Here is a 26378-nt window from a genome sequence, read left to right on the forward strand (position 1 = left end):
ATCCGGTAGCCACAGCTTGGTGCTGGTGCAGCGGACGATTTTCTTCGTGTGGCATCACCTTCTCCTAGCACTGAATTGGTGCCGGTGGGTAATTAGTGTTGAAGGCTGGCCCTGGCAAGCACTCTGGCCCTGGCAAGCAGGCAGCGCCCTTGTGCCCTGATCTGCTCCAGACACACCACATTGTTTATCCAAGACCCTTTCTGACTCCTGGCCACTGATCGATGCAGTTAATGAGAAACCCTGGCTCGGGGAAGAGGCAACGGGTTGGGTGCCGGGAGGCTTTTGCTCTGCAGTGGGACAGGAAAGGGCAGGCAAACCCCGAGGGCGCGAGGAGCCGAGCTGGGGGCCGTGGGGTGCAGGCAGACCCTGGGACCATGGCCAAGCTGGTGGAGTGTGTACCCAACTTCTCAGAGGGGAATAACAAGGAGGTGAGTGAGCGTATGGAGGGGCTGAGGGGTGGGCGATGCCAGGGTGCAGATGGCTGGGCTGCCCAGTGGAGGGGCCGTGCGGGCAGCACCTGCTGCCAGACTCTGCCCTACCTCCTTTGAAGTGCTGTGCACCTTTCCCTGCCTGGCTAATGCCAAAAGTGCCCAAAGGCAGCCCCTGCTCCCTTTTGACATGTCAGTGAGAAGTGGGGGCTCAGAAGCCCCCCTCCACACTGCCTGCAGGTTGCTGTAGCACCAGGACTTCGGGTACTCTGGCATACCCCCTTAGAGAAATATTGCTTGCAGTTGTTGTACCAAAACATGCCGTCCAGGTTAATGGGATCTGTGCTCGGCATCAGCCCTAGGCTGAACTTCGTCCCTGCCGGGGGCAGGGGAGTTCAGTAAACCCAAAATTGCAATAAAACCACTGCTTCCCTCAGGGAACAGGCTTTGCAGAGCCAAATCTGTTTTGAAGCTGGCAGGGGACAGTATCCTCAGGAACAGCAATTTGTGATGGTGGTCTCCGATGTGCAGCAGCAGCTGGGCGTCTCTCCCTGACCACAGCGCGTTTGGGGCTCTCTGGGAGCCAGGGGTGTCCCGAACCCCCTGGGTAGGAGTGGGATGCTCGTGCCTTTGGATCCTGCATCCTCTACAGCGCAGGGCTGCATCCCCACTGATCATGGGATCATCCCCAACCCCAGCACCGGTGGGAAGGGGGACAGCTGAGAAAAGGCGTCCCCCACCTTGTGAAGCTGGGGCTGTGGCGGGGGTCTAGCCAGCTCAGCCGCCTTGCCCCCCTCCGCTGTCTGGCAGGTGATCGATGCACTGGGGCAGGCCATCTCCCAGACGCCGGGCTGCGTGCTGCTGGACGTGGACGCCGGCGCCTCCACCAACCGCACCGTCTACACCTTCGTGGGGTCCCCCGAGGCCATCGTCGAAGGGGCACTGAGCGCGGCCCGCGTGGCTATGCAGCTCATTGACATGAGCCGGCACACGGGTGAGCTTGGGGGCTGTTCAAGAGCTGATCTGTCTCGGAGCATCCCTCTGCTGCAGTGTGCGGTCAGCTCTGGGTGCACCTTGCATGGCTGGAGCTAAAACCAGCTGCTGGTGGCCAAGCATGGCACGTTACTGCACCTGCAGCAAGCAGCACTGCCAGAATGGATAGCGGTGGGACCATGCAAAGCTCTTGCTCATCCCCTCGATCCAGAGAGGCTGAATCCCTCCTGTCCCTGGGCTGGAGTAGACATTACTGCCACAAACTCAACTTTCCTCGCGGCAGCAGTGCCCAGTCTGCAAAACAGGCTGGGAAAGGGCCGTCCTCCCTCCTTGTCTGCTTGCTTTTCCCAGATCCCATCCTTATATCTGCCCTGTCACCAGGCGAACACCCTCGCATGGGGGCCCTGGACGTCTGCCCCTTCGTGCCCGTGATGAACGTCAGCATGGAGGAGTGTGTCACCTGCGCCCATATCTTTGGGCAGCGCTTGGCAGCAGAGCTGGGGGTGCCTGGTGAGTGGGGGCCAGGAACCTCTGCCTGTCCTATCCCACCCTGCATGCTTCCAGATGTGGAGAAACTGCACACCTTTTGCAAAAGCTTAACCAAATGCAGTTATATAACCAAATTGTCCCAGATGGGCAAAACCGGACCCTGCTAGATGACGTGCCGCCAGTCCCTGCCTGGTGGTGCTCACCCCCAGCTCTGTCTTGCAGTTTACCTGTATGGAGAAGCAGCGCGGGAGGAGAGCAGGAAAGCCCTGCCCGCTGTCCGTGCCGGGGAGTACGAGGCACTCCCTGAGAAGGTGAGCCTGGCAGCACCTGGCTGGGCGGCACGGGCCAGGCAGAGCCGAGCCGCACCTCCCCGGCTTTGGGAAGGGTGTCAGTGGCTGGCATAGTCCCTTCACACCGAGAGGAACTATGAAACACTTTGGGTGCTGCTGATCATGGAGGTGATTGTGGCAGATGCCAGCTGGGGAGGGAGATGCTGTCCCTGGGAGGGTGGATTGTGCTGCTTGACAGTGCCAGCCCATGCGCTCTCCTCCCTCCTCCCCAGCTTGCAAAACCAGAGTGGGCTCCCGATTTTGGGCCCCCAACCTTTGTCCCCCGGTGGGGGGCCACGGTGACAGGTGCCCGGACCTTCCTTATCGCGTACAATGTCAACCTGCTATGCACCAAGGAGCTGGCTCACCGCATCGCCCTGAACCTCCGTGAGCAGGGTCGCAGCGCCGACCAGGTACCCCTGTGCTGGCAGCATGCTGGGAGCAGACCTGCTTGTCCCTGCGCCTCCTGGGCCATGCCTTGACCACGGCAGTTCTTGGCAGCCCGGGCGCTTGAAGAAGGTGCAGGGCATCGGCTGGTATTTGGAGGAAGAGAATATAGCCCAGGTTTCGACGAACCTGCTGGACTTTGAGACCACACCGCTCCACGCTGTCTACGAGGAGGTCTGCCGAGACGCGGAGGTGGGTGGCGTGGTATGGCACGCCACGTTTGTTTCAATGGGGACTTCGCAGAGGATGTCTCCCTCCAAGTTTTTCTCCCCATCCCCAGGTCAGGCTCTGCTTTATCTCATGCTCAGCTCAGCCAGCTCAAGCTGGGTGGAGCACTGAATGGCACAAAAACCCCAAAAGCTCAGCAACTTGCTGCTAGCCCCCAGCTCCTCCATCGAAGGCTTTTCCATGAGCTCTCCAGGTCCTGGGAAGGGATGAAGACCACCAGGCTGGGGTGGTGGCAGCGGCAGGGTAGGTCACTCTGGGGACAGTCACATTTCTGATGTCCTTTGCAGGCACTGAACCTCCCTGTGGTGGGGTCCCAGCTGGTGGGGCTTGTCCCCAAGAAGGCCATGCTGGACACAGCCGAGTTTTACATCAAGAAGGAAAAACTCTTCATCCTGGAGGAGGAACAGAAGATCAGGCTGGTAACGTGGCTCACCCTGGTACCAACACAAGGGTGGGATCATGACAGAGACACACCCACCCCCCCAGTCTCCCAAAGTCGCACTGAGCAGAGATTTGGGACCACGGCAGCCCCCAGGAGTGACACTTGTCTCCAGGGATGGTGCCTGGCAAGCTGTGAGGGCACAGCAAGTGGGGCAAGTTGTTTTATTGTCCTGAGGACGCTGAGATGCTCAGGGAGCAGAGAGCCCATCCTGTGAGGACAGAGTGTGGGCAGCAGCTGCCCAGCTTGCCTGCCTGGAGGCCAGGAGGGGAAGGAGACCTGCCCAGAGCTCAAGGACAGTGTGTGGCATTATGGGAAGCTGCCCCAGGACTGGTGTAAGCTAGAAACTAGGAGACGGGCTCTGCTTTTCAGCGGCAGGAGGGAGGGACTTTTCCACCCTATGGGGAATGTGCTAGATAAGAGCAAGCTAATTATTTATCGGTGCAGTTTCCAGTCGTTTGTAGGCGGCCACACGCCGCCCCCAAGTCTGGGATGGGCTGGTGACGCCAGCTGTCCTCTCCCTGGGTGGTGGCCCGAGCAACTCTGTCCTAGGGCTGGATCACCATGGTTAATTAACAGCAGGGAATGAGGATGCAACGGGACTTATCGCAATGGGGCTGACATGGCGGTGTTGCTCCTTGCAGGTAGTCAGCCGGCTGGGCTTGGACTCCCTGTCTCCGTTTCACCCCCGGGAGCGCATCATCGAGTAGGAACCCCCATGCTGCTTCTCATCATGGTGCCCGGACAGGGGGATCCCCCTGACCAAACAGGGGGATCCCACTGCCTGCATCTTGCACTCAGCTTGTTTTGGGAGTGGCACCTGCACCCAGCTCCTTTTCACACCCAGGGGACATCTCTGTCGGGTGCTGTGCAGGCATGGGGCGGTCCCTGCTCCCAAATGCTGATGGTTGAGAACGTGGGGTGGGAGGACTCCAGGTCACTTGGGCAGGCAGAGGGAGCAGGTTTCACAGCCAAACTTGAGCATGTATGTGTTAAATCCTCCACCCCATCCCCAGTCCAAATTTCACTGCCTCTGGCTCACACGCTGCCCTCCAAGGAGAGACACCGTGCTGCAGCGCCCGGTGTAAAATGCATGTCTGCAGGGGGTGCAGACATTTCGCCCGTGCCAAGGTGAAATCAGGACGTGCACTGTAAGTCCTTGTCATCCCCCCCCACCCCCCGGGACATGGCTGCAGGCGTGTTTCTGTCCCATTTGCCGTTTGCATGAGCCCACCCAGTCTAATGCAGAGCAACCCCACACACCACCAGGATATGTGCTCCCCAGCTGTCTGTCTGTCCCCATGGGGGTCCTTGTCCTCTGCCCGACCCTCCCACTGGGTTTTTTGTCTAGCCCCCTTCTTAGACACCTGCAGAGCCAAGGGGTGGTTGAAAAGTGTTGGAGAGGGCAGTGCCATGTGAGAAGGGACTGGGTGGTGGTGGTGGGTGTCCCTGCACCTGGGGGGCTCTGACCCATGGGGCTGCTGTGCCACAGGTACCTGGTGCAAGCAGGAGAGGTGGATGGGGGGCTGGTGACCAAGCCGCTGGGTGCCTTTGTGCGAGCAGTTGGTGGGAGGTCGGCAGCACCGGGAGGAGGCTCTGTGTCCGCAGCCGCAGCTGCCCTGGTATGTGTCCCACACCAGGATGGGGTCCCTGCCTGGCCAGGGGGTCCTCTGGGTGTGCGGAGCCCCTGAGAGGACCTGTGGGCATTGCGTCCTGCTGGAGGATTTACCCCCATGCCCTTGCAGGGAGCGGCGCTGGGCTGCATGGTGGGGCTGATGAGCTATGGGAAGCGGCAGTTTGAGGACCTGGACCCCATCATGAGGAAGCTGATCCCCCCCTTCCACCAGGCCATGGATGAGCTGGTGGCAATGGTGGACACCGACTCCCATGCCTTCAGCAGCTACATGGTGAGGTCCCACCGGTGGCAGATGTCCCATGGGGAAAGGGGGGGCTTTCCAGCTGGGAGGGGGGCCAGCATCGCTGTGCCCTGGTGTCCTTAGGAGCAGGGCTGTGACCTTGACCCGAGCCAGGGCCAGGGGAAGGGACATCACCGCCTAAAGGAGGTTTGCAAGAGCATGGGAGCTATTGGGTCTGCCCTGGCCCCCAGGGCAAGGCACATGGGGTCTTGGGGCAAATGGCAGCAAATCTGCTTTTCTTTGCCTGCAGGAAGCTATGAAGCTGCCAAAAAGCACCCCTGAAGAGCGGGAGAGGTGAGCTAGGGTGGTGGGAACTTGCAGACTGGGGGAGCATGGCCACCCAGCACTCACCCCAGGGCTGTCCCCCTCCCAGACGCATGGTCGCCATGCAACAGGGGCTGAAGACAGCTGTGAGGGTGCCCTGTGCCCTGGCAGAGAAGGTGAGCGGGCTGTGGCCTTCTCTGAAGGAGCTGGCACGCCACTGCAACCTGGCCTGCAAATCTGACATCCAGGTACGGCCCCGGGCTCACGCGTTGCCCCAGCTGGGCATTGGAGGCTGCTGGGCACACTGCTTTTCCCTGCAAGGTGTCCCATCATGGAGGTTGTAGAGAGGTGGGGTCGGTCTCTTCTCCCAGGTAACAAGTGATAGGACGAGAGGAAATGGCCTCAAGTTGCGCCAGGGGAGGTTTAGACTGGATATTAGGAAATTTTACTTCACGGAAAGGGTTATCGAGCATTGGAACAGGCTGCCCAGGGAAGTGGTGGAGTCGCCATCCCTGGAGGTATTTAAAGGACGTTTGGATGAGGTGCTTAGGGACATGGTGTAGTGGTGGGCTTGGTAGTGCTAGGTTTACAGTTGGACTCGATGATCTTAAAGGTCTTTTCCAACCTATATGATTCTGTGATTCTGTGATCATGTCCTGACCTCCAGGATGCATCTCTCCAGCCATGCTTCCCAAACCGGCCAGTGGTTTCTGCCCGCTAACGTTTTGGCAGCTTGCAACCGTTGTAGGATAGTTGACGTCCACCAGCCCTTGCCTGAGTTTTCCCACCTGTGTGGCAAGGCCATGAACGGTTCCCACTGCCCGAGCCATGTCCTGAAAATACCGGGTTGGAAAGCGTTGTGTGCCGCTGGGTCACGGAGGGTGGGAGCCCTGTAGCGTAAGGGTCTGCCCTGCTGCAGTACCGCGTGGCGGTGCTCTGGTTCAGCAGGAGAGCTGCTCGCAAGCCTCTTTTCCTAGGTGGGAGCCAAAATGCTGGAAGCGGCTGTGTTCGGAGCTTACTTCAATGTCATGATCAACCTCAAAGACATAACGGATGAGAAGTTCAAGCTTGCGGTAAGCGGGGGCCATGTGTGTGCCCCGGCCCTAGTGGCGGGGATGAGGTGGGACAGAGATGGAGATGAAGCCGCTGGGATGCCTGGGCACCCCCTCCCTTTGCCACCAGTGGGATACATGAGGTGGACGGTGGACAGCTCTTCTGACCTGTCGAGTGGCAAACGATGCACCTTCTCCCTCCCCATGCAGATGTCGCAGAAGGTCTCTGGGCTGCTGGAAGAGGCGAAGCAAGGCTCGGCGCTTGTACTGGCACTGCTGGAGAAGCGGGCCACCTGAGAGGAGCTCAGGGATGGGCTGGAGGCTCTGCAGTGGCAAATACAGCTGGGAAATACACTTGTCCCTGCCTGGGCTCCTTTGGTATCTGCCTCGGGAGAGTTGCTGTGCTCAGGCAGATCCCAGCGTCATGTCCCCTGCTGGCCTTTCCCTGGGCAAGGGTGATTTTTGCTGTGTGGGGCTCGGACCCCAGCCTCTATCCCCCTGTCCCTGGGGCAGAAGGAGCCGGCTGGGCTGGCAGTGCCTGGGGCCGTAGGGCTGCCAACGGAGGGGATGGCAGGGACCCTGTGGCACTGCCCAGGAGGAGATCCCCGTGCGTGGGCACCTCCTGACCCCACATGCCCCTCTGTGTTTCTGTGCCCAGAAACCCCCCCGAGACAGCCTCCTGCCCGCAGGGCTGGGGCCAGACCTGGCACGGTCCCTTTCTGCGAGGTGTGGTTTTGATGGTGCATGACGAGACCAGCCTGTTGCATTGCTCACTGGCCCGGGAAGGGAGTGCTGCCAAATGGGGGGCAGCATCGGGGGTGTTAGCAGCGTGATGGGGATGGGATGGGATGGGAGGACCTCTGTCCCCTCCTCTCCAAGAGGAAGACCTGAGCATCGGGGCAGCCAGCCCTGCCTCCTGTCTCTGTTGACCGGGTCTGACAGCAGATACCACCTCCTCCACCTGCACACCATGGCAGCACCCTGAGCGGTGTCACAGGGAGTCATTAGCTGGACCCTGAGCCCCGCTGTCCCACAGCAGTGCCTGCAGACGGGTGACCCCCGTGCTGTGCCAGCCCCCCCCCGGACACTGTGCCCATGCTGGGAGCACCAAGCCAGGGTTCGTGGTGGGGACGCCTGACTCACCCCATCACCTGACGCCGGGAGGTGAAACCACCACCCTCCAATCCCCTGTTTTTATCAGCCCTGTGGGACCTTTGTGCCAGCTGGGAGCGGTGTGTTGACATTTCCCGTGTGCCCATGGTGACGGCAGGGAGCGGTGTGGCCAGTTCCACCACTCAGAGGTGTCACCCCTGCCTGCCACACCCCTCCTCGCCCGGGACAGGCCCCCGTATTTAGCGGGATCCTGCCACCCCAGGAGAGCTGTGCTGAGGACGGCGTTTGGGGGTGCTGCTGGCAGCGGTGCTTTCAGAGGGTGCTGCCAGCATCGCCTCTGCTGGGAGCTTTTCTGCAGGTTCGGTGAGCGAAAGCTGCTCCCCGAGGCAGCAGTGCCTGGCAGGGCCGCAGGGCAGCTGGGGAGCACGGGGGCAGTGGGAGTGCGGGCACCCATGGGCCAGGGTGCACCATCCCGATGGCAGGCGCTGCACCGAGACATGGTGTCCCCAGCCCCTCGTGGTCCACAAGGACGTGGGCTGGGCACCCAGGCTCGGCCAGAGTTGGTTTATAATTTCCATTAACAATGGAAGCCACATGCCTGGGCTTTTGGGGGTGCACAGAGGTGGGGATAGCCACTCTCGGGGTTGGTGCTGTCCCTCAAAGGGACGGGGTGGCTGTCGGGGTCTGCAGGGGGAATGCACTCCTTGGGAAGTGAGCGTGGTCTCTGCCTGGGGCAGACATGTGGGGCAAAGGAGCCAGGTCCTGGCTGCTGGCAGGGCGATGACGTCCCCGTGACAGGAGGTGCTGTGAGGGAGCACTGACAGTGCCTGTCCTTCCCTTGCAGCTCGGGGGCCGTGGAGGATGTGGAACCCCAACCCAGGTGAGGGGCCATGGGGCCAGGCGGGGCTGCGAGTACAGCTATCGGGGCTCAGAGAGGGGCTCAGTGCAATCACCATGGGCACCGGGGAGCATTACCTGCATACCAAAGGGGAGTGGGGCATCATTTGTGAGGAGGGGGTAGACCAGGAGGGGTCCTTTGGGTGCCTTGGTACACCAACTCCCTGCATTGCCTGTCCAGGGAGAGCCCAGCTCTGCTCGCTAACAGCCCCCCCTCTTCTTCCTAGGCGCACCCGGAGGGGTGCCACCACCGCAAGTGCAAATTTGCCCGCCTGCTCCTCCGGGATACCCTGGTCCCGGCACTCCAGCAGGTCCCTGCCCTGGCTACCCTCCAGTGGTGCCTGGTGCCCCCGGAGCCTACCCCCAGGCACCCGCAGGTGGCTATCCCTGTGGTCCCCCTGTGTCTGGCCCTTACCCACCAGGGCATCACCCCCATGGGCACCCCCCACCGGGGCATTATCCGCATGGGCACCCCCATCCGGGACCGCCGGGAATGCCAGGGTGCGCACCGTACCCCCCTGGCTGTCATCAGAAGCACCATAAGAAGCACAAGAAGAAGCACTCCAAGCACCACGGAGGCAAGGTAAGAGTGAGGTGGCAGTGGACCCTTCTGAATCTCTGCTGTGGTCCTTCGGACCCCCCTCATGCATGCCACAGCATCCAGCCTGGGCAGCTGAGACTCCCCTCTTCCACCCTGCGGCAGCTGGAGCGGGCTGCCAACACCTCAGGGCTTTTTTAGACGTGGAGACTCCAGTTTGGTTAATAAATAGGCAAGCATGAGTCATTTCAAGCGAGTCTTTTGAAACGTGAACCATGAAATTCCTTGAACCCATTTGAAACAGTGACCAGCTCAGGGTGCACACCTGGTGTATTAAATCCCAGGACTTTGTCTTGCTCACTGGAGAGCGAGTCGTGCCTCTGTAAGGGACATTCACACAGTGTCCCGTGGCAGAGGAGCAGTTCAGTTCCCTCTTAAAAAACAAACAAACAAACAAACAAAAAAGAAGGAAAAGCAATTCTCTGTGCCAGGAATAGATGCTGCAGAAAATGCTGTTCCAGGGTTGGGCACCATCCGGATCAGGTCTGAGTGAGGCACTGCTAAACAAAACCCTAGTTCCACCACTGGAGGTAGGAACATTTCCCAAACAAAGCAAGCAAACCATCAGCTCCTCTCACTGTGTAACAGCTCTGAAAGTGATCTGCCTTGATGTTTGTCCTTGCTGGCAGAGAGCAGGACCCTTCTGGAGTTTGCTTGATTGGCCTGAACAGCCTTGTAAAATAATAATAAAAAACCCAGCCCTCCCACGATATGCCTGTAATTATATTCTCCAAGCAGAAAAATAATGGCTCCAAACTAAAAACGTGGTTTGTAACAGCATTGCAATAAACACTGAGGTGATGTTATTTGTAGCCGTTTTATCTTCAAGTCAAGGTATCCTGGCCGGGGTTTGGGTTAGGGTTTGAAGGATACCTTCAAGACAAGGTATCCTGTCTGAAGCTGTGGTGCTGTGCTGACTCCCACATAGGCTCACCATCTGCATGGCCCCCAGGGCCTTGACATTAACTAATTACTGGCTTGCAATCCAGCCAGCATGCAAACCTGAGGGCACCCCTTTTGCTGAGCTGCAAAGACACCTGGGGAGAGGTGGGTCTGCAGCCACCACTGCTGCAGGCTCAACCTGGACCCAGCTGGGCACCGCGAATGGGCACTCACCACAGGATCGCTAACATCTATCAGAAATGGTGTGAAAGAGGGTTGTTTCCATGCTACCCTAACGTTGTTTTATCTCCTCTAGCACTCCAGCAGCTCAAGCAGCAGTTCTGACTCCGACTGAAGAGGACATCTCCCACCCTCCCATACGGCGGTGAAGCGACGAAACATGAAGCCAAATGCCGCATGGGAACCACCTGCATGTTGCTCCACTCCTTTCCCCTTTCTCTTAGAGCAGGGTGTTGCCTGCTGAGTGATTTTTTTGGTTTTGGCTTGTAAATTCTTTGACCTGGAATTGCTGTGAGACGATGGGCAGCAGCTCTGTCCTCTGTCTTTTGGGAGAGCCCACTAAAGTAATCCCCGGGGCTGCAGGTAGCAGTGCGGGGAGTATCGTGTGCTGGTTTGCAGCCTGCTGGTGTCCGCGTGTTTTTTCCTGTGCAATGATGCTGGCTGCTAACGTGGATCCCACCACCCGCAGATGTTCTTAGATTTAGCATGAGCTTTCCCAGCTGTAGCAGAGGGGCTGGCCAGGGAATGCTGTAACTTTCCCCTTGCTGAGCTGTATAGGTTGCCATCCTCCACGCCAGGGTAATAGTTAATAGGAAAAAGTAGTGAGCTCTCTTTCTGAAGCCCCTGAGCCATGGCCATGGGACTGCAGCAAGCTCGCTAGGAAAGGTGAAAAGCCTGGCAGTGCTTTCACCACAACAGTTTTAACACAGGGCTGCTTTTGCTGCTGTTTTATTTTTGTTTTGCCCATTGTCATGGCTCAAGAGGACCCTTCCCAGCCCCATTATCAAGAAGGCTTTGCTGCCAGCCGATGTGACTGGCTGCTGGAACCAGTGGCACGAGCAGCTCACCATGGCAGAGGGAATCTCCAAAAGAGGTGGCAGAGCCCATCTCACCCAGATTTGCTGCCAGCGCAGCCTTGTTTGTCCTTGTTGTGCTGCTGGCTGGGTGTGTGTGCATACTAGGGCAGTGGGATTTCACTCCTGCGGCTCCTCTCTGGATGCAGTTGTGTTTTGTCCTGCGGCCCTTGAAGCTCCCTACAGCTCTCCTTTCCAAAGGAGGGAAAACACGGCAGTGTCACTGCAGCATGCACGGCCACAGCTCCCCACCGCCGTGCCCTTCCCTGCATCCGTGCTGCCGGCTCCTCTGCACCCTGTGCCTGGGGTCCCCTATGAACAACCCAAGCCCTGCACAGCCTCTCCTCCCCATCCCACCTCCACCACCATGGATGCAACCTTACAGGACCCTGCGGGATGTGACCTGTCCTTGGAGGGTTCCCCTGCCCTGCTGTCCTGGCTTGACAAACACAAGTGTTGGATGCAAGAGGGGCTGAAGAAAGCGTGGGGAAAGCATGACTCAGGTGCAATGCCACCTTCATGGTGGGGAAAGGCACAGCCCCCCTCAAAGATGGGCACCTGAGGATCCCTGCTCTCCTCACCCATGAACAGGTGAGGAACCTGAAGCAGGTGAGGAATGAAGACATGGTCTTTATTGTGCTGCAAGACCACAGTTTGATGGGCGCTGGGGGGTGCGGGGTCAGGGGGAGGAGGAAGAGGTCTGCAAGAGGACTGCTGGAGACATCGGGGAGAGCTGGAGGGGCCCCATCAGCATCCTGTTGTCCTTCAGGTCCTCAGCAGTGCCCTGTGACCCCTGTGCTGCAGGGACCGCTGGCCTTGTGCTCCAGCGTTTGCGAAGAGAGGCAGAATACAAACTTATCTGGACTTATGAGCTTAGCACCAAGAGAATCAGCTGCTCATTAAAAAAATGTTTAAAAAGAGACAAAACTACAGAATAAAGGGGCTTTTTCAGGATAGGGTGAAAAGAATTTATTTGTTTAATTTTGCAGACAGCGCAATTCAAGTTCAAATCTGGGCATTGCTCAGCAGATACCAGTGGGAAGAAGGCACCATGGTTGCTTTGAGCACATTGGGATGACAGGGAGGCAGCTCCAGCGGCTAACCAGTATTTTGTGAGATGCTGGGAAGCATGCTGCCCCTCTCAGCCAGGATTTTGGGTGCAGTAATAAATGAACAGGTTCTGATGAAAGTCAGAATGGCAGAAGGAAGCAAGGGAGATATGGCCTACAGGAAAATGAAGATCTTAAAGATGATCTGTGAAATTTAGGCTAAGTAGAGCTCCAAAAGGAGCATCTGCAGACAATTGTAGAAGGCAGCAAAACCTCTCACCATCCCGTTGCTCCTGGGAAAGAGGAGCAAGCCACCAAGGGCCGTGCAAAAAGAAAGCAAGTTGCCAACCATTTCAAGCAGCATGTGATGTGTCATAAACTCACTCGGTTCTCTCAGGGCAGAAGTACCCAGAGAACAAAAAAGATGAGATTAAACTGGAAAACGGTTTGCTAAAGAATGGGGTATGTCACAACCATAAAGCTCCTCACAGGACGCTGAGGGATATTGAGAGTTTTTGAAAACTAGAGATGATCATTTGTCCTACTACACTGGAAAGGTTTCTCACTTCTCTGACAAGCCCTCCTAGGATTACCATACATATGCAAGGCATGGCTTAGTGCGTGTAAAGCTTTACAGAAGTACGTTGTATGGCTCTGTATCCTGCTTTGATCTTGGTTTTAATTAGCACCATAAATGTAAGATACACGACTTTTCATCGTGAAAATCAAAAAAGAGCTCTGGATTTTGGCTAGAAAGGAGGACCCAGACTGCAGCTGTTCTGGGCCAGCTTCAGAGCTGCTAGCAACCATACAGAGGGGAGAAAACAAAACAGGTAATATCAGGGGTGTGTATATTGGTGAGAGGAGGACATGTGCACTCCCTTCATTTAACATATCCACTTAATGAACCTGTTGAAGAAGCTGGGCTGGGAGAGGCTGTCATAGTCCTTCTCCCGGAAGATGGCTGCCCGGTCCCCGAGGCCAAGCTTCAGCAGGACATCCATGTCTACGTCACTCCCGAGAGCCACTACCGTGGGCATGACGTCTTGCTTCTTCATGGAGTTGATGGCCTCCTCAAGGTTCTTGCTTCCTGTGATGCCGTCAGTGATGAAGACAAAGGAGAGCTCAGCATTGCGCCGGGCGAGTCGCTGCCCATCTCCTGGCCTGAGCACGATGTTGTTGATGGCATGTATGATGGCTGACCCGATGTTGGAGGATGAGTCCAGGTACTTGATCTGTGCCAGGGCGTTGGAGATTTCTGTCAGATTGTAGGTCAGTGGGAAGACAACATCCTGGTCCCTCTCACTGCCGTACTGCAGCAGTGCAATCCGGGCATTCATGTTGTCACTGTTGCTCCTGGCCAGTGTGAGCTGTTGGGCCACCTCCTCCACAAAGTGGTGGGCCCTGTGGAAATTCTGCTCCCCGATTCTTTCAGAGCCATCGAGCAAGAAGACAACGTCAACGGGGCGCTGTGTGCATTGGGCCACTGCAAGCTCTGCAGGAGAAAGAAGAAGACAAGGGTTGGGAGCATAAGAAAGCCTACAGGATAAGGCTGGGACTGGCCTTGGGCAGTTTGGGCTGGAGTTGCCTCCATGCATCTTTGTCCAAAGAAGGACCACTCTGCTGCCAAAGCCTGTCTTTGCAGCTGGTAATGTAGGAGCTTTGCTTCTGATTCCCTCAGCTCCTGACCACTATGTCTTAATGAATGTTAATTCTGGGGCCTATGACAGACCTCAACAAGCATCCATGAGATTAGACAGGCCTGTGCATTTCAGTCCCAGAATTATATCCACCTTCTTACAGCAGTGCCCAGCTCTTATCTGTAACAGGAATATCCAGAGATTATTGGCAGGCAGTGTCTGCAAACCTCTTGGTTACTTCTAGAGAGTGGTTTACTTTCAGAGTTACTCTTCACACACAGATTTGTAGGATGAAAGCTGTTTTCATACCTTTCACCCAGATTAGTTTAATCAGCAATCACTAATTCCTGAAGAGCTTATAAAGGTTGGGTCATATGGTTGGAAAACAAGACTATCCTTGTTGATGCACCTGTACATAGTAAAGCAGCTTTTGTAATATATAACAGACCAATATTTGGGTGAAACACAGTGGGACATTGTTCTTCAGTCACTCAGAACAGCACCTGTCCACAAAGTGGGCACGTGGGCATACGACTATACACAGTGAATGAACTCAGAAAAAAAGGGAGAAGAAAATAACTATCTTTGGAGACAGCTGTTAGTTAGGGACCATTATTTCACTCCTTTGCAGTAGTTATGTGTATTGCATTTGGTGTTCCTCTGTGTGCACTGCTTCTCCGAGAAACACTTCCATTACTGTACTGTTGAATTTTCTTCTTTTTTTGCGTTTCCTTCTCTGCTGAAAGCACTAGTCAGGACTATGATTGCAACAGCAGTATTGATTTGTGATGTACACACTGTGGCTGGCCACCCCCTGAGTTGGCAGCAGTGGCCATATCACTGTCAAGCAATTCTGTGCCTCTAAGACTGAATCTCAAAAGGGTGAAGTCCTGGAGCCAATGTCATGTTGTGTTGCATGACTGGCAAGGAATAGGGGATTCTGGAGCAGCCCCAGCTTGAACATCCATTTCTGGCAACGAGGGGTAACTTTTGGGATAGGAGTATCACATTAGGTTGAATTTCCGTACTATGAGCAAATCCAACTTGACAAAGTGCTTCCTCAGTGCCAAATGCTGTTACACCTGGATTCAGCATGGTGGGGTGCTGAACCGGTGTAATTCCTTGCATGAGCTGAGCAACAAATGGATCACTGTTTAGTCCACTAGTACTATGTGCGTAGTCAACATTCGGCAAACAGCAAAGTTATATTTTAAGCAAAATAGATACATGCGCTCTTGAGGCTATAGAGACAGTGTCCAACACGAGTCTAACAGCACAAGATAGTGTAGCAGAAGCTCTGATGGTGCATATCATTGAGCTCACAGGCTATTGGGCACCACTTCTATCCATGGTAAAAGAGTCAAACCTGATGCAGGAACTTCTGCTGGTACTTATGGTTTAACCTAACTTGTTGGACATTGCAAAAGTCTGTGGTTGTTTCTGTATCATGTTCCCTGACCTTGTAGACTGGCATTTCTCCTTAGCCCACACTGTAAAACATATTTACAACGATGGCATGCCTTGAAGGGTGCTTACTGTACAATGTCTGACTGTGAACAACAGTCTTCTGCAATCCCAGTTGCAACTGCAGTAGAAACCAATCCTGAAGAGATGCTTTTTCCTCCATGAGTTTTTTAAATATTGCTTTTTGAAATTGAACTGTGATACTCCACTCTTTTAAAGCAATAAAGGTACATACTCACCTCTGCCCAACCTTCCTTGAGAAATGCTGTCTAAAGGTACATTGATGCTGCAGTTCCTGGTGCACAGGCACTGCTGCCACAAGGATACTTTGCCTTGGCAGCGCCTGCACTCCTGGTCCTCACTTGCTCTGTGCAGTCATGGAGGGGGAAAGGAAGGAAGGCATGCCCCTTGCAACCACACAGTCCAAAATCTGTGTAGGGGTCTGCAAAAGCAGGTGGAAGCAAGCGGATGGGAGTGAGGGCTGCATATCGTGTTGGAGAAGTGTTACCAGTCTGTCTCCCTGATGCTTGTCTACATGCTTCTTGAGATGAGAAGCAAGATCCACCCGCCTCCCACATGACCCGAAGCAAGCCTTAAGAGCTCCTAGTTAAGCAGACCGCGGCTGAGAGCAGCATCACTCCATGGAGCTTCAGCGAGAGCGTAACACACGGCTGGCTGCCCAGGCAGCCTCTACTGCAGGAGCACTCCCCAGAGACGCTCCGCTTGCTGCTCAGCCCTCATGGCTGGAGAGGGCTGCCTTCGAGCTGTGCAATAAGATGCCTTTACATATGAGTTATCCCATGGGAATGTAACAGGTGCAAGGCAATGCAGCAAAACCTTGGGTTTGTCCTGTTCAGTGTGATGCTTTGGTTGCAGCTTGTTCCCGTTTCTGGGAGGCTGAGGACCCAAGCACCCTTTCCTGCAGCAAGGAACAAGGTTCTTGTCCTTAACTGGGAGAAAAACTCTCGGAGGCACCGCCACGAATTAGGCCAACTAAAATCTTCACATCATGCTTTTAATTGGAGCACCAGTCCTTCTCATGCGGCTTACAGCAAGGCATGAATGCCTGCAGCTCACGGTACTGCATACAGTGTGCTAGGACACAGCTGAGAATATCTAACAGAAGTGGCACAAAAAGCAGAAATACCATCGATTTTCCTGCCATTAGCAACCCATCTAGTTACCAGCATGTGCAGAGTAACCCCACCCATTCACACCATGTTCCTGCTTTTTCTAAAACTTGGGTGACTTGTATTTCCTCTATTGTTTCACAGTGTTGACAGTGGCGATGAGAGTGACAGTGAGATGGTGACTAACCTCCCAGCCCTTTCTAGGGCTTGCCCCTTTCACAGCCCCTCCCGTGTCTTTGGGGAGGTGTGGACTGTCCTTTCCCCAACCCCTGATCTGTGTCCTTCCTTTGTCCAAGAGCTTCACTGAAGGAACCACTGCTGTGATGAGATCTATCTGGTTTTATCAGAGGGGTTAGCCAGGATTACGTTAGCAAAACACCACTACACCCACTTGCCTCTGTCTAACAAAAGCCAATGCAAATACTGGGCCAATGCAAATACTGGTCAGGCAAAGAGACATTTTCTCTTTCTCTCTCCCCCCCCCCCCCCCCCCCAATGAGCTGAAGGTTTTCAAGAGGTAAAAAACTTTGTTTCTATGTTGCACTGCTTTGCTAGGAAATATTTCCAAAGGGAATGCAATAAACAGCCACTGTGTGATGACATCTAAACCCCCTTTGCTGAAGTCTTGCCAAATCCTCATCTTGTTCAGCAAGACATCCCAGCCCTGAGATATTCTCTTCAGATCAGTGTTTCTTTGGGGCTTTTCCTCTAGCATCATGGCTGGAGCAGCTTAACTACTCTGAGTTCAGTCTTCTTACTTGCATCCCAGCAGGCTAAGTCATACGCTACTTTTGGGGTAAAAATCAAAACAGAGTAGGGAGCTTGGCTTTGCATAGACTATCTGGAATATGTGGATTACGACCAGATGCTAGCATATGGACTCAGACACAAGCAGATCCTCATCCTTTTGCCTTGACCTAAAACTCTGAGCACACCATTTAAAGCTCTCTGAACAATTTTCCCTCCATTATACGCCAACAGTGGAGTTCTCTGAGCTCCCCATCCCTACAGAATGGGCGCAAAAAGTGCTGAAACCTTGGGAGAAAGACTATTTTTGTGCAGTGCATCTGATCTGCTCATGTGCTGAGCGACACAAACACCTCCCCTGTGTGCCTGTTGCCGGACAGCTTCTAGCCAAGACTAGCAAGCCGCAGATGTTGAAAACACTGCAAGAAGTTCCAAGTGGGCAAATTCCCTGTTCCAGTTCCCATGCTTGAGCTTGGCAACTGGCTCCACTTTGCACACCTGGAAACATTATAGCCCAACCGCATTTTTGAAGACCGTACATCTCCCTTCTGCCCATTAAATGACATTTGCTCAGTATACTTTATTGCAATAATACCATGTCAGTTAGAGAGGCTGCAAAATTCACTTGCTGGCAGTAAACACTGCTACTCTTGTGTCTGCACACGAAATGCCATTTTCTCTTCTTACAGCTTGAGAGAGCAGTAGTTATTCTGGAGGCAGGAATGGCAGTCACCTGCCTTTTTGTGAAAACCAGGGTCAGCTGAGCTCATAGAAATACCATTCCTCGTCTAAACGCACGTACCTGCAGCGCAAGTGGTGGGTCTGTAGTCTCTCTGAACCAAACTAACACTGGGTATGGATTGAATGGGTTATACTACAAGTTTAAATACTTGCTTTTAAATAGCTCACGTAACGTATCACAGAGGTTTGACTGTGCAGTCACGGATTTTTGCTTTGGACTGCCTGGTCCTACATAATCTCTACCTCTCGGGTATGAACAGGTACATGTTGCTAATTAAGACAGAAGAAACGCAAATGTACAAGCAGATAAAAAGGCAGAGGGAGCTCATACAGCTTCCGAGAGAAGCACTCCCTGGGTTTTGGTGCTCTCGATGGAAAGCCAGGGTTGCCCCCTCTCCCATACTGTTTGATCTTTCCCCTCAATATCCCCAACTGCCCATTGAATGGTTGTACAGAGACACTCACTGCGGCGAGAGGCGATGTACCTTGCTTTGCCAGTCTTGCCACACAAATGGTTTGCAGGACCCAAAGAGAGCCCTCACAGTAACCCAGCAAGAGGATGCAGAAGATGTTTCAGAAGCAGTCAGCAGATACATACATAGGAAGGCGCAGGAAAAGCACATTGTTAGGCTCTCTGCAAAAAAGGGGCTCGCTCTGGCCCTCAGCCATGTGCGTGCTGGCAGTCTCCTTGGTGGAGCCTGGTCCTCACGTGTGGCTGAGGGCTGGGACACGCTAGCCTGCTGGAGTGGGGTGGGAGCACGGGAGGGCTGGAGGGGAGCAGCGTGGCTGGGTCAGAGACCAAGGCAACGCAGCACCTCTGCGGAAAAGCAGTGGGCAAAACAAGAGCATCTCGTGACATCACTGGAGAAAGCCGCCATGCTCATCAGCCAGCCAAGCCGGAGAGGACTGCCCCTTGTGTCACATCCCCAGCTGAGCGCAACCAAGCTGTTTCACTGCCTGTGTTCCTCCTAAAAGCATCTACTAATGTACCTGTTCCCTCTGCCAAACAGGCACTCGAGGAAAGACGATTACCGCCTCCACTCAACCTCTGCCTCCACCCGCTTCATGCAATCTCTAATGGAGACGTCAGCAAAGCCCTAGCACGGTTTCTGGGTCCCCCACAATCTCGTTGTGCACCATTTTGAAGGTGTCAATGAACAAGTCCATCCACTCTTGCCGCTCATTTCCAGTGGCAAACTTGGCTTTTTCGGCGGTAAAGGCCAAAGTGGCCACCAGCTGGGTGTACATGCTGGGGTCCTGGGTTTCCCGCGTGGAGTTTAGGAACTGGGCGATCGAATGTATGGTGCTGGGGAAATCTATGTTGACTCCCTCTTCCATGGGGCGGAAAATAAGTGGGTTTACGTTCCCAGGGTTCCTGTCATCTGCAAGTGAGCGTCAAAAGAATATTTTCAGGGCTTGCTAGCAATGGCTGTGTCTCTGAATGCTACCTGGCTTTCCTACATGCACTGCACCAGAGAAGAACAGAGCTAACAAGGGACAGGGAAGTAAAGACCAAAGCCAGATTTTAAATCTTTCTGCCAATTTTATGTCTGAGGAACTGTGGGATTCGCGCCAAAATCAATCACACATCAACTGAGAGACCTCAGAAAATGACATGAAACCTTAACTGCCCAGTTCCTTCCTACTCATCCAGCATAGGCACGATGGAGAAAGAGCAGTGCTCAGGAAGAGGGCCATGGGGTCCAGCTTATTTCTGCGTATGGGATTCAGCCATCACATAGCTTTAAACTTTGCTACGTGCAAACTGTACACATGATGCTGTGTACAGCCAGAAAGACATCTAAGGGACAGCATTATGTGAACTCCTTGGCTCGCACTCAGCCCGCTGCACTTTGGCTAGAGTCGCTGTCCTGCGGCGTGCAATGCTCCTGTGTGGTGTCCGGGCTAGTCAGGACCCCAAGAGCCTCCGTCTCTACCTGGCTGTGCTGAACTTAAATTCAAATAACATCCCAAAGCTCAAAGCAAAGCCTTTTGCATGGGTTAGAAAGAGCATCACAGAGCGTCATGCGGTTTCTATTGAAGCAAGTGGTCAGTTCAGACTTGCTCAGCATTTAACCCGTTTAACACTCCAGCACCCTGTTAGCACCGCAGTAATCGATGGGCAGGGAGACAAAGGTCTGCCCTGAAAACAGGAAAACCTGGACTTCCTGAGGCAAAGCACTGAGGCAGCACACCTCCAGCTGCAGATGTGAACCCGAAGTGGTGACATGCCTGGCTCTGCAAGGCAGCAGGGAGGAATCCGGGGTGTATGTAATACCTGTCCCTCTCTGTGCTCTGCTGACAATACCCAGGCTGGAGCTGGGGTGCCTGGCATGAGCAATTGATTTGCTCCTTAAAGTGCCAGGACTGCAACTCTGACAGCCATGGGGCCAAGAACAGGGCTGGGTGTAGCTGCCTCCCTGACCTGAACCTGTCTGGCCTGACTGGATTGGCTGTGCACGAAGCTCACTCACATACCCTGTGAAGGGCACCGTCTCCATCCAAAGGGTTTGCATGTGAATTGGCACCTACTCCTGAGGTATTCTTGGAGAACCAAGCTGAGCACTGAGCAGAGAAGCCCCAGGCTCTGTCACATGCCTTACGTCACATCCCATCCAACATGTTCCCTTGCCACGAGGCAAGTGTGATCACTGCAAATCCTTCTAAAAGATGGCAGCAATGCATCATGGACTATCCAGTGCAGCGGGTGGAAGGCACTTTCCCCAAAGGCCCCTAAATCCCTGGGTATCACTTAAAACTTGATCTACCAGGCCTAGCACAGATCCTTGCACACCAGGACAACTTTTGCCCGTGCTGAGATGGGTGTACTGGCACTTTCACAGGAGGCCCACGCCCACCCAGCCACGTCACTCCACCTCCCATATCCTCTGGGGCACAGGTGTAGGGTCTGCACTTAACCTGGCCTGCCTATGGCATGACTTGAGGGATTTGCCCAAGAGGGAACCCCCTCAGATGCCTCCTCAAGCCATTTCCGTTCTGGTCCCCAGGACTGTCAGGTACTAGAGAACTGTTCTCACCTTGCATCAGGAACAGAAACACCCAAGTGCACTACAGGGAAAGGACCGCCAACTTCACCTTGCTTTGGAGGGCTTTGATGGCCCAAGCCTAGGAGAACATGAATGTGCCACTGCTTGAGTCAGTCTCTCTCCTGCAGTGTTCCTCAGAAACGGGGAGGCTGCAAAGACCAAAACCTTTGAAGACACCTGAGCAGTCACCAGTGTGGCATGGGGAAGTCGACTCCTTGTGCACAGATCCGCAGGACAAAGCTCCTCAGTGGACACTGCAGAGGAGCCTGTGTGGACAGCTTAGCATCACGGTTGGACATTGTGCTCTCTGCATGGCCAGGTACAAATAGTCAAAATACTAGTGAGAGACTTTAGACGGGAATAATTATAGCTTTTCTGTCTTCAGATTTCTGAGCATTCTGGGACCAGTCTTCCTTTGTTTTGTATGGAAACAAAGGGACTTCTTTGAAAATGAAATTTGAGATTCTGTGTAATACTGAGTTGAAGCTGGGACATTCACAGCACAAAAACATTCACAGCAAGAGTAAAGATAAAAATTGCAAGAACTGGCAAAACTTTGTCCCCTATAAGCTTTGTGTGTATCAGCAAATAGTGTATCTATTGTATTTAAACAGGCACAGAGACTCAGAGAGACAGGATCTCTAGGAATTCAGGTTGCAGATCTGCCCCTTAACAAACAAAATGTGATCAAGTAAAGCTACCTGCAGCAAGCAGCGGCCGTCTCCTTTATACCAGAGGATCCTTACAGCCTTTTTCCTTTAATCCAACATCCTGAGTTAATTGTTAATTAAATACAGCCAGTGTTAGAGAAGCCAAAGCTTTGGGTCCACTATGGTGCCATTTCCCAGACGGTCCCTACCCCCTGCTCTGCCATTGCCACTCCCAAGGAGCATCCTGCCCAGTGCTGCAGGTTGGGCTCTGCATTTCAAAGGTCACATGGGTGGGAGAGTTTAGCAAGGGGGTTTTGACTTGATGTATAATAGAGACATGGAACAAGTGAGAAATTAATTGCCGAGTTTGGATGTGAAAACCTGGTGGCTCCCAGGAAGCTGGGACAGGGAGAAATATCAGGGCTGAGCCATGCTGGTGCACTAACAAGGTGCACTCATACCTACCTGTGCAGAGAACTCAGAGAGACAGGAAAAAAGCAGGAGATGAAACCCTGGAGCCTCTCCTCATGTAAAGTAAGGCTATTTCCCAAACTCATGCCATCCAAAGGGAATGAACAGGGTTGCACACCCCTCCCCCAGACCTACCACTTTGTGCAGATGGCACGAAGCTACTTGTAATGTTTACCTGTCTGACAGGGCAGCTCAGGGCAGACGATCTGTGGATCTGGAAGGAAAAGAAACAAGGAAAACTGAGTGACGTGCTGCCATCCCCCTTCACGGCTTATACAGTCAGGGTGGCAGGGCGAGGTCTCTTACAAGGGGAAAGGACTCCAAAGGACTGCCCCAAAAGGCTGGCCCATATCTGAGGAAGGACTGTTTATCCAGGGCTACGTAAAGGTTAGCTCCCACCACAAATGACCCAACTTATGAGCTACTGGCCAGCCTGCTGGGACACAGTGCCTCTGCAATCATTGCAACACACCATATATGCCCCCCACCCCAAACCCTGGGGGTGAAAACTCCAGTTCCAGTAAGAACTGTGCAAGGACAGGTACAGACCTGGGCAGAGCACGTCCTCCATCTTGTCGATGAATTCCTCTGCCACCAGGTCTGAGAAGAGCCTCATCTTCTGGACTCGCTGGGGTTCATTGCAGGCAATGGAGACCAGGGTCTCGCTCTGTTCGGGCTGATCAAACATGTCTCCAATGCCAATGGTGTTTACGACTACATCTCTACCACAAAGAGCCCCTAGGTTCTTATCATCATCCCGGGGGTCGTAGCGCCCATCTGTGATCACCACAGCAAACACTTGGGCTTTCTCTCGCTTGCTTTCCTTGATGAGCTTGTTGTAGGCAAACTGAAGGGCAGACGGCGTCCAGGTGCCTCCAGCGATCCACTCCAGGCGCTTCACTGCTTCCTTGAAACTCGATAGTGAATCAATGCGCTCGTCATCAAGCTTGATGGCTTCGAAGGTCCCCTCGTGACTGTATTGCACCACCCCAACACGGGCACCTGCCAATGAAGCGTCACGTTACTTGGCTTTGCATCCTCAGTGAAAAGTGGAGAAAGTCAGCAAACCTTCACATCAGCAAAGAAAGAGGTGCCTGATTGACCTACAAAGCTGGGAAGGGAAGAGGGAAGAGCAGAAACTGCTGCGAAAACGCTGGACAGACGGATTGCAGCCCGGGGCAGCTACAGACAAACGTGGAAGCTGGAGGGATCCAAGACCCCTTTTTTTATCCCTGTGCCCCACTCTGTCCCCACAGAGTCCAGACCTGTCTGCGACTTGGGGTCCTTGGCAATAGAGCCCAGCCGGCTGACCACGTTGACAACAAAATTTTTCTCCAGGGTGAAGTTAGTGTAACCAATACTCTCCGAGCTGTCTATGACAAACATGATGTCCAGGGCACCGCAGCGCTTCTCACAGTCTGGGGAGAGGGACAGAAGGAGGAAAACACAAAGGTCAGTGATGGTGGGAACTAGAGCCATTGGGGCAGAAGAGACCATCTATGGGAAGACTGAGACAGTTAGCATCACACCAAGCATCCACGGGGTCTGTGGTGCTGCCCGCAGCTGGCAGCATAGGGAGGATTTTACACATATCTTTCTGTCGATGTATATCAAAAGAAACTTTTTTAATCTTGCTGTATAATACACTCTATCCTATCATCTGCACCATGCAACTGTATATTACAGCTCATTGCTCCTGTGATGGCAGAGCTAAATTTTGGGAGGTAAGCCAGGCTGCCCCTGCAGTGCCACTGCACTCAGTGGTGGGCTGGGACTGGGGTTAGCAGGGAAGGACTTCCCGTGGTGTCTCCTCTGCAGGATGCAGCGCTGTGCAGAGCAGCAAAGAGCCCACCATGCCGGTGGATCAGTGCGAAGGGCAGCTCACAGGGCAGAGCTCCCTCAAGGGAGCTCCTGAAGAAGGAGGCAGCCTCTGGTGACCCCCTTTCCCCATCCCTTGAGTGGTCATTCCCCTGCCCTGGGAAGAGGCAATCGTCTGCTCACCACAGCATCCGCACGTCTCTCGCACGTAGGTCATCACGTCGCAGTCCTGCCACAAAGGGGTGCAGGGTGAATGCCTCCCTCCCCTTACACAGCATCCGTCCCCCCTGAGGGAAAGGCTCCCCTTTCCCTTCCCACCCAGCTGGCTCCCTCCGCTCTTTCCTTGGCTCCCATGGGAAGCCACAGGCCACCTCTGTGGGGCAGCGGCAGGACCCGATGCCCTGTTTTGTTCTCAGGCTGTGCACGGTAAAGCCATGGTTGCCCCAGGATGAAGAGCACCGGGGGCTGCAGAGCAGTGCTACTTACAGTCAGGCCAGGATCTCCTGGTGGGCCGGGGGTCCCCTGTAAGAAGAGCACAGGGATTTCAGGCACAGTTTTCCCATGAGTTCCCTTTTTGGGAACTAGACGTTAGAGCCATCAAAAATGTGGCTTTTTGCAGAGGTCTTCCAGGGGAAGGGTAGGAAAGCCTCGCTGGGAGGCAGCAGACATGTCTGGCAGCTGGTGTCCCCTCCAGCAAGCCCTGCTGCAGGGAGACCCACTGGGGTCCTCTGGGCTTTAGAGCATCAAGGAGAAGTGGGGAGGAGAGGAGGGAGCTGCAGCATCTGCTCAGACACGATAGCATGGTACTGTACCTCCGGGCCTGCTTCACCAGTTGGACCGCGGGGTCCAGGCTCACCTCCTGGGCCAGGATCACCCTGGGGAAGAAGCAAAGAAGGGTCAAATATTTCCCTGGCAAGGCTGGCGATGCAGCCGCTGGTGTTCGGGGCTCCTCCTGACCCCCTCGTCAGGAACAGCCCTGCTAAGCACAGTCACCAGCCTGCCACAGCTGAGCTTGGGGACACAGGGCAGGCAGGAAAGCAGGCAGCGCCGTCCCCAGCACATCTGGCAGAGGTGTGGGAGGGGTACCCTGACCCCGTGGGCAGTACGGGAGGTCTGCTTACCGGTTCCCCCTTCTCTCCTTTGGTCCCTTGCACTCCTTTTGGTCCAAGCTCACCTCTTCCTCCCTGCTCGAAGGAAGGAGAAACAGATCCAGCACAGAGCACATATGGATGTGCTCAGGCAGAGGCACTACTGCTATGAGCCCGTCAAAAACAAATGCCTGCCTGGCCCGGAAGAGCACCCTCTAAACCAGCAGCTCAGTGCAGAGCAAATAAACAGTGTTTACATAGGCTTTAACTAAGAATAAAGAAGTTTTGCAAAGCATATTTCAGATGGTTTCAAAAGGAGATGGGCTTGGGAGATACACCCAGCTGCACAGAACAGCCAGGGAAGCTGCCAGTAGGACAGGATCCTTGGCCATGCATCCAGAAGGTCGGGTGACAGCTACTCGGCATTTCAGACAGTACAAAAAACAGGCGATGGAGACAAACGCACTCACCTTGGGTCCCGGCTGCCCCTTCTCACCCTTGTCACCCTGCGAAGGGAGAGGAGGGAGAGGTCAGCACCCGACCGGTACCGGCCCCTCACCGTGCACACATACATCTGAAGTCTGCAGTGAGGGGCACAAAGCTGAACAGCATGGGTAGCTTCAGGCTGATGGTTGGGGTGGTGGGCGCAGCCACCCCCCCATCACCGCCATCAAGGCTGGGGTCCCCAGCACCTCTGCCATGAGGCTGATGGAGCTGTGGCCAGGTTCAGTCCTGGTATTCAACCCCCTCACCCCCTTTGTGGGCTTCTCTTTTTTGTGACACTGATAATTTTTCTTCCTCCTTCCCTCTTCTCCTAGGCTGCTCAGCTCCAACAGCAACCTCCACCGAAACAGGCTTCCTCGTGGTGCATATGTCTGCGCTGGATGAGGCATACATACCTGTGGTCCTCTGGGTCCAGGGTAGCTAAAGCCAGGTCTGCCTCTGTCACCCTTTGGTAGAAAAAAAATGACCCGTCAGAAACCAAACCCAGCCTTTTTGACCTGGTGATGCCAGTGACAGCCAGAGCCGTTTTTATCCCCTCTTGGGGCAAGACACCACCAGGAGCCGTGACTTCTGCAGTTGGCCCTGAAACATTGAGAACAGCTGTGCGGAGCGAGGCTTCGCAGGGTCTTGGGAACGTCACATGCCAGGGACAGCCCTGAATCTCTGCAGGGTGAGGGATGTAATCAGAGCTGCCCTGGCTAGAGCAGGACCTACATCTCTGCCCCATAGGGAGGGCTCAGGTCTGAGCCATTCAGTTTTCGAGGCACACAAGTTTCTGTAGTGGAAACTGCCTTTTTTTTAAAAAAAAAAAAAAAAAAGCACACAAAAATACCCTTTCAAATGCAGACTTGCATTCAGGG

The 26378-nt window shown here is 54.3% G+C and overlaps 2 protein-coding genes across 3 annotated transcripts in view; one reads left to right on the forward strand and one right to left on the reverse strand.

Annotated features, from left to right (window-relative positions):
• The first annotated feature begins 374 nt into the window (after positions 1-374).
• On the forward strand, positions 375-6882 carry FTCD (formimidoyltransferase cyclodeaminase). Its single transcript, XM_075512207.1, has 14 exons — positions 375-428; positions 1239-1422; positions 1803-1931; positions 2133-2221; positions 2473-2652; positions 2741-2878; positions 3202-3333; positions 3998-4059; positions 4846-4975; positions 5099-5260; positions 5520-5563; positions 5643-5781; positions 6511-6606; positions 6796-6882. The coding sequence occupies exons 1-14, from the start codon at positions 375-377 to the stop codon at positions 6880-6882; spliced, it is 1626 nt and encodes a 541-aa protein (XP_075368322.1).
• A 5749-nt stretch (positions 6883-12631) lies between these two features.
• COL6A2 (collagen type VI alpha 2 chain) overlaps positions 12632-26378 on the reverse strand; it is a 29732-nt gene continuing 15985 nt past the window's right edge. Inside the window, exons 19-28 of one of the 2 annotated variants that reach the window (XM_075512539.1) lie at positions 25914-25964; positions 25485-25520; positions 25048-25110; positions 24739-24801; positions 24413-24448; positions 24110-24155; positions 23374-23526; positions 22658-23110; positions 22284-22322; positions 12632-13713 (exon numbers count right to left, since the gene is read on the reverse strand). In XM_075512539.1, the coding sequence (XP_075368654.1) occupies positions 13106-13713; positions 22284-22322; positions 22658-23110; positions 23374-23526; positions 24110-24155; positions 24413-24448; positions 24739-24801; positions 25048-25110; positions 25485-25520; positions 25914-25964 (1548 nt within the window). In that variant the 3' untranslated portion in view covers positions 12632-13105. Of the gene's footprint in view, positions 13714-16772; positions 19323-22283; positions 22323-22657; positions 23111-23373; positions 23527-24109; positions 24156-24412; positions 24449-24738; positions 24802-25047; positions 25111-25484; positions 25521-25913; positions 25965-26378 lie in introns of those variants that run through there. The other variant, XM_075512540.1, reaches the window with a different exon arrangement.

This window comes from Mycteria americana, chromosome 9, assembly GCF_035582795.1.
Source record: "Mycteria americana isolate JAX WOST 10 ecotype Jacksonville Zoo and Gardens chromosome 9, USCA_MyAme_1.0, whole genome shotgun sequence".
NCBI classification, from domain to species: domain Eukaryota; kingdom Metazoa; phylum Chordata; class Aves; order Ciconiiformes; family Ciconiidae; genus Mycteria; species Mycteria americana.